Source organism: Plodia interpunctella, chromosome 16 (genome assembly GCF_027563975.2).
Source record: "Plodia interpunctella isolate USDA-ARS_2022_Savannah chromosome 16, ilPloInte3.2, whole genome shotgun sequence".
Classification (NCBI taxonomy): Eukaryota; Metazoa; Arthropoda; class Insecta; order Lepidoptera; family Pyralidae; genus Plodia; species Plodia interpunctella.
In genome coordinates, this window is record NC_071309.1 from 3,203,303 (window position 1) to 3,216,601 (window position 13,299).

The following is a 13,299-nucleotide window of genomic DNA, read 5'->3' on the forward strand; positions in this document are numbered from 1 at the left end:
GCATCTCTCATCCTTCAAACCGAAGTATTGCTGTTTGAGTTATTGCATGCAGACGACCTTTAAACCACGGTCTACCTCTTATAAGACTTCTAAAATAATTTGATAATATATATGGTAGGGTTAACAACCTACCTAGGCTCAACATTATCTTATAGATTGCTTAATATGTGTGTGAGGTATGCATTAATTGCAAATTAATCAATGTAATATGGATGATGAACACTCAGGATGCAAAAAAAGTACCTAAATAAATAAACGAACCATGCCAATTTTATAAATATTTTATTAGACCCATAAAACATCAGTGTGAGTAACATAGGTACGCAACAACCAGTATATTCAGAATATGAAATATTTTACGATTTTGACAACTCCGACTTTAAACACTTTGTGCCAGATTTAAACGGTGTTTGCCTAAATTTTAACATAAAACAACTATCTACCAAAACTGGGATATATATTATTCATACATATACATACAAGCGCCCCATTCGTTATTTTACATTAGCACATAGATGTATGTCTAGTCAGTGCCTAAAAATATGAAGATCAAATTTTGCCTTGAGTGTTAAAATGTTTAATAACACAAATATATAATGAGTCGTTTTAGACGTGCCCCAACAAAAATAACATCCACGAATATAGTCAAGATTCTTTAAAATTCAAGGCAGATTTCTAATATATAGGTAGGTACTGACTGTACAGTACATAATAATATTTATTATAATGCAAGCTTCTAAAGCTAACACGCTCACAAACATTACAGCATAACTAAACGTTATCTAAGTAAAAAAATCAGTCTTACTGATTAGTGTAAAGACTGCCATGTATTGTGGTAAATAATTGTAAAGAAAATTGACGATTACAACTCATTGACTACCGTTGCTAAAATCTAATGCCTAAAATTATATTTTAAATTTTAGAAAATAAATGTAAATCTTAATATTAGATGAGAAGTTACAAATAAATTTCTTGTATAATGTCACCTGCACAAATATTGTCATAGTTTTAATTTATATATGCTTTTGCTCGCTGCCTGTTCACGTGAAACTTTTCTAATATTATCACTATCCATCGTTGAAAATTACATAAAAATCTGTTTGGTAGTTTTTGAGTTATCATGTCATATATATAGAAAAGTGCTTAAAAACTATATTGATTTTTATTTTATTGACTTGTTACATACATGTAGATACCTATGCTATTGTAGCAAATAAAGTTATTGAAAGAATATATTTTTTATTAATAAGGCAATAAAACTTTCAATTAAATGGCTTGCATAAGCCCTATCAAATTTTTCAGCAAATTCTTAGGAAGTTTTTCTTGATATTTAGTCTCACTTTATTAATTTATTTAATCAAACTTAATTTACCAAAATGTTTATGCTATGTTAATGTTATGTTTCGAGATCGGTATCTTCGAAATTACCCATAATACAATTTAAATTTAACTAACAACAAGCACTTATAAATATTTTTACGGGTTGAAATATTTCTGAGTGTATGCACGTGCGTAGATAAAAAATGGACGCAAAATATATTCAAAACTCTCTTTAGTTTTTTTTTTACATTGTGTATTCTTCTTTACAATATTTTCAAGATATGGAATTTAACGTAGTTTCTGATATTTTTTCAAGGTGGAACTACTTAAACTGTCAGTAAGTATATATCTATCTACATTCTACACCATACAGGAGTCCCCATGTCTGTACTCTGTGTATGTGTGTTCTCCTGTTTGTCATCTTCTTCAAATACAGAAACAAATGAAAACTGAATATTGTCCAATGTTTAGTTAGTCTTCACTCGTTTTTGTATTTCGACATCAGCGACTACATACAACCAATGAACAAATAGGTAAATTGCGTTTGAAATACAAGAAAAAAGTTAATCTTAAAGCATGTGACAAGCTGTATCTATATATAGTTAATTTAATTGAAATGATGTTTGATATTAGTGTAATTGATTATCTTTTTCATAAATTACATTAAGTATTCAGACTTACACAAGTTAGCCCTTAGTTTCTGATCTTTCCTCTTATCTATACTATCACATACAATTGAACAACACCTACTCATAACATTACGGCTTCTGGTACATCAGGATATTAAAATGTTCAGACTCTTTTCTTGGCAGATACTTCTTTCTTATTTCTCAGGATATTATATTTCTTATGTATATATAATAATGGTTAGCATAGCAATATTATTGGAATATGCAATTGCACACTGCCAAGAAAAGGGATATAACTAAATTGAATAACAGACAATTATTTTCAATTTATCTATCTAAACACGAGTGTGATTTTTCATGGGAATAACAATTTTACATGTCAATGAATTGTTAAGATATGAAAAGGCATTTGGGTGCATCTAAACATAGTAGGTATTTACAACTTTGCTTTGATGACGGCTTGGCGCAGATAGTTATTAATAATAATGAAATAATAGAAATAAATACAACTGATATGAAAATAGTAATTGAAAATATTAGTCCGTCTTATATATCTTGTTCTCCTGCAACAGTTTGCTGAAATTATCTGTAAGTATAAGAATAACAATTCTCAAAGAATTGGAAAAGAAATGTATTGTATGCCGAGCATGAATTCCTCTATATATCTCAAAAAAATTTGTTAAATATAAATAAATGTTATATATTCACAACGACCTTGCCACAATCAAGTCGGCAAAATCGTGCCGTCATCATTTGCAAGAACAAGGCAAAACCAATTTTTATAAATACATAAACAATTCAAGACAATTTATATACACACATTATAAACTAAAAATAAACCCCAAGACAATAACAAATTCACCCAACAAAATACCTCTCAAGCCATCAAAGACAGATGGTAACAACAAATTTATATCGCTTATTCTGAGTAAAGTGATATAAATATTGGAATGTTATGATGAATACATTGAGCTTTCGTATTAATAATATAAACTAAAAAGGAAAGCGGCAATGACGTAGAGATGTTGGATTGAGGCGGGAGTTTGGGTGATTCCCAGACTAGTCACGGCGTCGCCTTCGAGGTAGAACCATTCGGACTCGCCTGCCTGGTTCACGGAGCAAGCTCGGGCGTGGAATACACTGCTCGAAGTCAGGTTCGTTGGCGTAAATATGGTATCTAAAAGAAACAGTATAAAAATATGATGGCAGAAAATTGGACTAGATAAATTTTAGTGCCAAAGAGATGACTTAAAAAGCGATGGATTGGAATAATGACATTTAAAAAAACGTCATTCTCACACAGAAAACAGAGACTTTTCCCAGTAGCTGAAATTGCAGACGATCGTATTTCTCCAAGTACTTATTCATGGAAAAAAAAATAATTTGAAAATTTTTCTTAAAAGTAGAAATAACTAGACCGATTTTCCTGAATTTAGCAAAGGCTACACACCGCTTATTCCAAGTACCAACCAGAAGTATTATATGGTCTGTGCCCCAAGAAAATATGATTTTGTTTTTCTAACCCTAATTAATTAACTAACTAAAAAATATAAATGTACGTGTATATAATGCTTACCTTCAACATCTTCTATATCGAAGGAGAATGTGAGAGCTGCATCCCAATCATCCGGCTTAGCTTCCGTGGGTTTCATCGTAAGTTGAATTTTATAGCCTGAAATCATAGAATAATTACGTAATTTCCATTTATTATCCTTGTTACAAAATGAAGATATAATTTAAAAGTAAATTCAGAGCCATTAAGTTCCCAGGCCTGTATTAGATTGTGTTTGCACGGTAATACAACAATAGCTGCATAATTTTGGATTAAAAAGGAAGTTAGGGCATTAGGCGACATTGAGGTCAAACGCATTCGATTTATTATTTAAAAAAATTACCAGTGACCGCGAGGTTCTGCGGGTCGGAGTAGCCCTGATCGAGGCGGCCGAGCAGACATGACGAGCATGTCACGTTGAATGAGATCGACGATGAATTGCTCTCCACCACGGCGAACTGATAACAATTATGTACAAGTAAGCTTAATTTTTTTTCTACTACCAAACAGGCGAACATACATGCAGCCCACCAAATGTTTCGAGGTTAACGTTTGAGGCGACTAAATGTAATTCTACATTATATAACCACAGCAGCTAATAGGGAATAATAGTTGGTGTACATGACAGGTTTACGGGCATGGCAATTAAAAGCCAAATCGTTAAAATTTCAAGGTTAATTTTTACACTGATTCCGGGCTTCGCGGCATCATAGCCCCGAACCCCCGAACGAACTCGGAAATGCAAAAAATAAGAGATAAATGTTTGAAACACATACCACATCTGGTGGATTAGGTTTGTTCCCCAGCCGGACGTCAAATATTATGAACTTGTGTCCATGAGTGTTACTCGCTGTACACTTGTACTGGCCAAGGTATGATTCGTTGAAGACTCTAAGTTGAAGCACTGAGGTCAGGCCGCCCTCGGAATACGCTACCTGAAAATTATTATTTTTTTTTTACCCTTAAAGTGTGATGCGAAATGTACTTGCATTTTTTTTAAATCACTGTACTTGACATAATGATTTCTTTTGTCATGAAAATTGCAAGTACGACACAAGTGAAAACTTCTTCAGCGATATAATGAAGTAAGAAAATGAAGTGCTCGGCGCGCCTAAAGAAGTTTCCACAAAAAACATTGTTGCAAAGTATAAAGACGGAATTTTATATTGTGACTTGCTTTTGAAAACTTAAAGTACCTACACTAACATGTTATACATTCAAAAAATAATACTACACAAGGAATCTAGGAACTACGAGTATATACAAGGAATATAATCAATAAATCAGTGAGGAATTGAGGTTTAATTAAAACTCTATTTAAAATAAAAATAGGACGATACCGAATTTGCTTAGAACTCGACAACTTGACTGAAGTAAATAGAAATTAAGAGGTTCGATTGAGCTCTCCTTGAAGCGCCTATGATTCATTAAACTTCGTGTTTGCCATCGTCAATAAACATTTGTACTTAGAATCCGTACACACGAGCGCTTTTTTGACGCGCTTTTAAAAATGGTTGATGGTATGAGTTTGCATGTATCTACACGACAGCAGCAGTTTTATAACGCGATGGAATAGAGCATCCTTCTATCCACACGTCTGTGCTTTTATTTCGCGACGTTTTTTGAACGAACAGTCCGAATGTCCAATTTTACTTCTCTTATCATCATCATTTCAATCTCGATAGCATTTAGAAAACTCCATCGTCTTCGGACGCTTTTTTAACTCTCGTGTAAAAGGCAGAGTTTTGTTTAGAATGTGCCTAAACTAAACGTAAACTTTATATTCAGCGCCTTAGTCTGTCTATGTTCAAAATTATATCAACCCAAATTATATTAGAAAGTTTATTTAGTTAAACCTGTCCCGTCTTTCTGTCTGTCGCTCATCTGTTTAATGTAACAAGATCTCTCTCTCATCTGAGCGTTTTTCCGATTGTTTCCGAAGTCGTTGACCGTCGGAGCCCAGGGTCGCTTTTCTAAGTAGGTTTTTCGTCTCCACTTCACGCAGTCGTCGACATCCTTAGGTGTCAGACCATATTGGCACGCGTATCACCCATGACGATATTCAGCCAATAGTTGAATGCAACAAGATCTCTTTGACAACAATAATATTTTTGTAAGGACTTGTTATAGCTCTTTTATTACAATTTATCATAAATAAGGTAGGTGAGTCATTATACACATTTTTAAATAGGGATAAAATATTAAAAAATAATTATATCCGAAAGTGTAACATAAAGACTTTAGTGTCAATAGTATGTATTACGGTATTACTATATATTTTGTTTTCTCAATGCACTTACTGTATCATCTTTGATCTCTTCATAGTCATAACCATTCTTATGTTTGGTCCATTTGAAATCTGGCAGTGGGTACGCAACTGCATTACATGTCAGGTTTTTTCTGCAAGACAGAAAAAATTTTTCATTTAAAACCCAGACCAGTTTCTCATTGTGAAATCTTCAAAATAAAGTTTATTTTTTTGTTAATCATGAGTATGAGGTAGATGCTGTAAGTACATTAAAATTATATATTTCTCATCAGGTAGAACATTATTTAAGCTGACTTTTGCAATATCTAATTTTGTATTATCAAAGTTAAAATCGTTAATCTATTGAAATGTCCAAGGCATACTTATGTTGTACAGTTCACTTGAGTGTCGATGGTGTTTAAGTTGCAAATTAATAATCATTGAGTCACATCACACGTATTTCTTAATAAAAATCCCTCGACAAAGAAGAATCAACCTTATCGTCATCAACAAGTATATAAAAAACTGTTTCAATGTGTTTTTTATTTTTATATTCACACAATACAATGGCTATTTATGTTCAAATTCCTCGGTCTAAACGAAGTATGTATGTAGTATATATAGAGACGAACTATCGCTGAGCTAGGCTTGTTTACTTTGCTTTGACTGTACTGTGAAAGACACACAACTATTGTACGTGGAAAAAGTTTTTCATTTAGTTGTTGTCGTGCAATTTTTTTTTAATGCTGCTGCATTAAAAAAAATACACAACATATAAGTAGAATCTGTACACAAAGAATAGAAAGTGGACTTTTGAATTCAATTTTTTAATAATTCTTATATCAAATTATTATGCTCGTGATTGCTAGACATTTGCACAACCTTGCCATCTTATATTCTCTACTCATATTAAAAGACTTTTATTTCGTTAAAGAAAAAACGTTCATTGGTATTTGGACATTTCAAACTAAACATAAAAAATATTTTGCGGTCAAAACATTGCGGTCTTAACCTATCAAAATCATAAGAAAATACATAAGAAATTGAAGTTAGTTATTTTATAAAATCGAACTAGCTATTGATCACGGTTCGGCCCGCGGCAAAAGTAGTGATTTTAGTGTGAATATAATTGGAGAGCTGTGAAGAGCTCAATCAGTGAAAGAAGGACAAACAAATACAATTTAACACTTATAATATAACATTAGTATTGATTACCAAAGCATATGAGTACTACCTAAATGTCGACTTACACTCTGTCTAATAACGTGAATACTTCTTCAGTGGACGCAGTGTTTTCTTCTTGTGTTTCCGGGTTGACTATCACTGGCGAGTCTGGAATGTAAAATTTTAAAATTGTTGAATTCTGTAGGAATTATAATCCCCATGGAATTAGTAGATATTCCGTACAGTACATATTAAATCCATGATAATCCCCTATTGAGGCCGATGGTCCACAGCGCGGCAACGCACGCCTAGCCGGATCCATCATCCAAGAAAAAACCGCGGGAGTTTTCCCGGATTTTTCTTGGATGACGGAAACAAAAAGAGAGAACAGTGAGGAGCCCGATTTCACCAGCTTATATTTGACTTTGCTTTTTGTCACGCGTGTTACCTAATCATAAACTCTTGTGTTTAAAACATGGATTTAGTAAGTTTACCTACTAATTCCATAGTAAAAAAAGATATTAATTTTTTTTTTTTCCATTATTTACTATGAACATTTGTCCATGCAATCCAGCAAAAATTCTGATCAAATTCGATTTGGACATAACCATTCGAATTGGACGTTGTGTGTGTCTTGTTTCTTCAGTCAGACTGTTTCTCGGTTGAGGGATCCGGGCAGACGATCGCCTTGTACAGTGTTACAATTGCAATCGATCATCATTCTCTTATTTATATCATAAACGAGAAAATTTGGGACGATGGATGGATGTTCGTAATTTTACGAAAGACTGGAATATTCCAGATAAATCTTCGTTATGCAACCCCCTGAGGAATATAAGCCGAGAGTAGATACCCATTACTACTGAACACATCATTCACACAGCTATTTGTGTAAACATAAGTTATAATATGATAATCAAAGATTAGATACTTTTTTCGTCTCTTTCGTTCTTTGTTCGTTTGACATTTGTTTAGAGTACACCTGGGCATACGATCATGCTTAATGGCAGAGGAAAAATGCGCAGATGAGAGGCATACGACCATGCTGTTAGTCTAATGGAAGCAAACACCGCAGTCTATGGACATCTGTAACCTGATTAAGAGTTTTTGATGCGTTGCCAAAGCCCACAAAGGGACAGTCCGTTATCATATTTTATCTCTTGGTTACTTACGGTTAACAATGAAAGTGACAGTCTTGTCGGTGTAGTGGGAGAGAGTTTTCTGGGTAACCTTACAGACGTACTCGCCAGTGTCCATATGGTTAACATTCTTTATCTCAAGTTGGCGGTTGCGACCTTTCGTGTGGACGACATACTTTTTGTCGTGCTCTGAAATGTAAATATATAGCTTGGTTTCTCTTTTAAATAGAAATTTTTGTTGTGTGAAATATTCATATTGTTATATAGGTCCTATGATGTTATATACATGATATCTTCCATAGAAATTCAAATGTCATTAAATGTTATGACACACATGACACAAGTACATTTTAACTAAAACACATTATAACCTATAACTATTTATAACGAAAATCAACATCATTCACGAATTTTAATTAATATAAAAAGTTTAAATCTATTTTACTTAGTTAAAATGTGTTTTGTGTTGTTACTTCAATAAACGCATTTGGATACATTGTAATTTTGGATGGATTACAAAATGTTTTTTTATAATACCACTCAGGCAAAGAGGCATGCGGCCCACTTGATGGTAAGTGGTCACCACTGTCTATCAATGCCTACAATACACACGTTACACTTTGTGGCCTAGGATCTTTTGCTACTGTATTCTGTAATTACACTGCATCTCTCACCCTTCAAACGGGAACACAATCGCTGCTGTCTATTTGTTGTATTTGTATCTATGTTCACATATAAAATACGTCCATTTGTATTCATCAGACCCGCGATAAATGCTTTGTGTTTTTAGTCTTAGCCGTTGAGTGTTGATGCCGATTACTTGCCACTAGACGCGTTAGATAGTCGCAAAAGTCTTGACTTTAGGCGCCTTTAGGCGATTTAAATGAAATAGCAATTAATACAATAAAAAAGAATAAGATAAATTACCTTCAATAGGTTGTCGGTCAGGTTTGTACCACTGAACGACCGGCTCTGGGAAGCCGTCCGGCTCACAGTCGAATCTCGCGGTTTTGCCTTCGTTGCCGTACTGAGTTTCCCTTGCCTTCATTACAACCTTTCCTAAAAAATATATCATAGAAACACGTAAAAAAAGTAATGTAGTAGGTTCCTACGCCAAAACATAAAATAGGGGAACGTTTGAGCAACGATGAGAGAGAGTTAGGTGGTGATCCGTACTTTACAAAATAAACTTACAAGTTTTTATTTAACTTGATTAATTTATAACGTTCGGGTGGAACCTTGCAACTCAATTTTGAAGCAGTTGAATATATTCAACCGATCAAGACATGATATTGTTACAATGCATTATTTTCATATCCACAACTTGTTGGTGAACCCAGAATCGGCATCCGACGAATAAACCCCTCAAGGGATGTGGAATATATTTTTGTCACGAGTTGAATGAAATAAGGTCTTTGTAACGACGTCGAAACTTGTGTCAGAAATCACGAAAAATATTAAAATGTTTTAATTTTCTATCCAACTTACTTCCAACTAAGATGTAGATGGTCTCCGCAAGGTCCCCTGACCTACACGTCCAGTTCCCGCTGTCAGTGATCTCCATCTTATTGATGATGAGGGGCATCAGTAAACCTGACACCTCTTTTTTCTTCTCCACGAAAATTCTCTTGTTTTTAGCGCTACGTGTGCCGACTACATCTCCTGCTGGATTGAGCCAGTCTCCATCCTGAAAAAAGAGTATATGAAAAAACAAAAAAAAAAGATCCGCGCCAAGGAATACTGCACACCATAGATAAAAGAACTGCACACTGATTGCTTATTTTTTATTGAATTATGGCTGGTTTTGTTATAAAAAAACATTTTTCTATAAAATCACACACGTCCCCTCGCAGTGGGTGTGCAGTGCACCGGCCTTTAATAAACATCTCACCTTGTAACTTACCTCTAAATTTATCAATTTGCAAAATATCGCCTTAGTTTCTCCAACTTCGTAGGGTGTAGATCTGGCCATTATATCGAGTGAAGGTTCAGCATTTTCATCTTGCGACCAAACTGCAACAAAAACAGGCTATTATTGTTCCGGTTAATCAAATTTTAGTTACCTACATTGATCTCGATGAAGACGAATGCAACACGTTTTGTACAGGTGAAATTTTTGTGTACCGTCACGAAACTAAATTTCTGCGCCAATGTTTCATTATGAAAATTAGACTTTACGTGTAGACGTAAAACATTTTTTTTTTGTTACATTGATTTATTATCTCTTGTTCGCTTTACTAAGAATGGTGTGGTTACATCGGTAAATGCAAAAAAGTATTTAACCATTTCATCACTCACTTTAAGTATTAGATTCATTTGGCCAAAATTACGCAGGGTAAATAACCATGAAATAACGTATTTAAAAAGAAAACCATTAAATACGCAAACATGCTATCGCGGCTTAGCTCAGAGACAATCTAACATTTTCCAAGCAAAAGCAAAACATCGTCACATTTCGGAGTACTTGTAATCCAAAACGCCTTTGTCAAAGATATCTTGAGGGCATTTCAAACAAATCGTACAAATATTATAATTGCCAAAGTTTATATGCGGTGATGTTGGCTGGATGGATGTGTTACTTAAACATACTTATTAAACTTTGAACGCCAAAGCTACTAGACGAATTTCGATAAAATAGCACTTAGGATATTTTTTATTCGGAAATTCCTACGGGAGCGTCGCCTCTGCGCGCATCTAGCAAAAAATAAACGCGTTGAAGTGGAGGCGCACAAAGTTTATTGGTTTCCATTCGAAACCACGTTCATTTGTTCGTTCGACAACGAGTCGGCGGCACGGAACGTCGCACATCCTTCACTTCGGCTAATTTTGGCGCCCAAAATGAATTACCAACATTAGTTATCAGTTTAGTCACTCGAAAATATATTTGGCGAACCGAGAAATATTAATACAGTCGTCAGACGACTGTAGTATTGAGATAAGGTTGATATTGTTAGGAATAGGTACTATAATTATGTGTTTGGCAATAAAATAAATGGTGTAACAATTCTAATATCTTCTTAAAAACAGTGCCGTCAAACAAAACAAAGACAATTATGCATGATATTTCAAAATGGAAAACAATTTGCCAACTCATCTAAAATAGGCTATCACACTGCACATCCAAAATTTAACCTTACCGTTATTTGTGCTCATTTGACCTCTCAAAAAAAAACATGCCTCTTAGACCTTCATCAAAGTAATAATGTTTTGATTTCATAACACTCGAGTGAATTTTAATATTTGTTTCCAACCATCAATCAAATTTCATGAAAATATATTTCAATTGCTTTTACGTGAAATAATGATTAATTTCCACAAAATGTACGATTTATAATATTATTAAGACTAACAGGCTTATGCGCCTTATCTTAGAGACGCGCTCCACAAATTGGGAGCCGAAGAGCTCGCAAAATATTTAGTGAAACATTTTATCGCAAACTTTGTAAAGTTTGATGTTTACTTAATCTTTTTGGGCGTAAGAATCGGTCAGAACTGTCGTTGGAAGTTTAAGTCAACAAGTTAGCGCTTAGCGCTTAGCGAGGCCCGTCCATTAGTTGATAACTTGTGATGCGCAAAGTAACTTCGTAACGGCGGTTTCTTACACGACAGAATTAAACAGTTTAATTTTAACACTCTTTGGATATAGTAAGCGGACTCTGCTATCCGACACTCAACGGCTAAGAAAGAAACCGGGAATATGCTCAGATGAGATAGATTGAGAGATTCTTGTGTATGGTTGAATAATTATTATAACCTGACATAATATAGAAAGACAAAACTAATTTCAAACGGTCTGTTTTTGTGGAATATATGCTAGAGTAGTTAACACAGACCACTAAATGTTCTGTGGTAGCCAAGCACCAGCTGGGTATTAAATAATAATGTAACCATAAAGGCAAAGATAAAGTATGTACACGTAGGAAATCTTGAAACTAACATAGATTTCATCCCACTCTTATATTACTACGTATTCGTTGCTAGAGACCAGTGAAGACTCGAAGGAATCCTGCCTTATTACTTTCCGTAAAAACTAATATCTAAGTCTTCGAGAATTTTATACCAATACCTACAGTAACAGTTATATATTTACAGTAAATTTTGTGAATGTACTTTTGAGAAAAGCAGTGTTTAATTAAATAATCTACAGTGTAATTATATTCATGATTCAATATCTTTAAAAGCGAAAGTCTATTATGAGCGAGTTGACGTTTAGGCCATAAATATTCGTCTGTTTATTTAAATACCTAATTGACAAATAAGGCGTGTTTCGACTTGGCTTAATACCTGTCGAGATGATTTATTAACGGAGTGTTATTGCTTCGGTTCATACTTACTCGGTATATTAAGTAATATGTATGGGGATGCCTCTCTTACTCCCAACACGCATTAACAATCAGAAGTCCCTTGTTCTCGGTTATATTCGTGGCTGTAACGCTGCGATGCCATTTAACAGCCATAAGCGTATGGCTTACAACAAGAAAATTATATCCGTGCGGTAAACCGTTCCTGGTTGCACCATAAGGTCATGCTTATTATGATAATGTATTGTCATGTAAACTAAACGTATTGTAAAAGTTTGATAAAGTGATTTTACATCCTGCCTACCTGACCCCAACCCTACTTGAACGACCACTAAATGAACAAGCCCATTGGTTGAAGTCAAGTGTATGCAGAAACATTTACTATACCAAAGTCTAGTTCTATCTATTTGCTAAGGGCAAAGTCTGTTCAGACTTGGTGAATTGTAGCTAGCTGTCAACTCGGCCAGTTAGCACTTGGTTAATTTTCACTACATCGGAGTGACACAAACTCCCTGAATAGTTTTAAAGCTACCCAAAACTTTGCTGTATCTTGCTATTGCATAGTTTTCTCTGGGTTACGACGAATGTTGTTGTTGTAATGGAAAACTTACATGGATATGATCCTTTATACTATATTATAATGGTGCTTTAAATTACTTTCAGCTAATGGAGTGGTGTAGCTAGTCAGGGTACTATTATTTAACCTCATCATTCCGCATTGGGCCAGTGTGGTAGCACCTTTCTCTTCATAAGGAAGGCCTGTCTCATTAAATGATAATGTTGGGTGTTGGAATTATAAACGTGAAAGTTTTTAAGTATGTTTGTTACTTCTTTTTTATGAAATTTTGTATTGAGGTAGGTTACCTATCCAAGGTATAATTATACCTTGGATTAATACATAGAATCCTGTACAATTTGATCAAAAAGTCTGATAATCAACGGCGTT

General features: G+C 34.3%; 1 protein-coding gene across 1 annotated transcript in view; it reads right to left on the minus strand.

The window, feature by feature from the left end:
* Positions 1-265: 265 nt before the first annotated feature.
* Positions 266-13,299, minus strand: part of LOC128676778 (neural cell adhesion molecule 1-like) — a 67,722-nt gene continuing 54,688 nt past the window's right edge. Inside the window, exons 2-11 of the mRNA XM_053757102.2 lie at positions 9,956-10,065; positions 9,541-9,739; positions 8,980-9,111; positions 8,086-8,241; positions 7,000-7,081; positions 5,802-5,901; positions 4,278-4,436; positions 3,845-3,959; positions 3,526-3,621; positions 266-3,126 (exon numbers count right to left, since the gene is read on the minus strand). Of these exons, the coding sequence (XP_053613077.1) occupies positions 2,930-3,126; positions 3,526-3,621; positions 3,845-3,959; positions 4,278-4,436; positions 5,802-5,901; positions 7,000-7,081; positions 8,086-8,241; positions 8,980-9,111; positions 9,541-9,739; positions 9,956-10,065 (1,346 nt within the window). The 3' untranslated portion in view covers positions 266-2,929. The remainder of the gene's footprint in view (positions 3,127-3,525; positions 3,622-3,844; positions 3,960-4,277; positions 4,437-5,801; positions 5,902-6,999; positions 7,082-8,085; positions 8,242-8,979; positions 9,112-9,540; positions 9,740-9,955; positions 10,066-13,299) is intronic.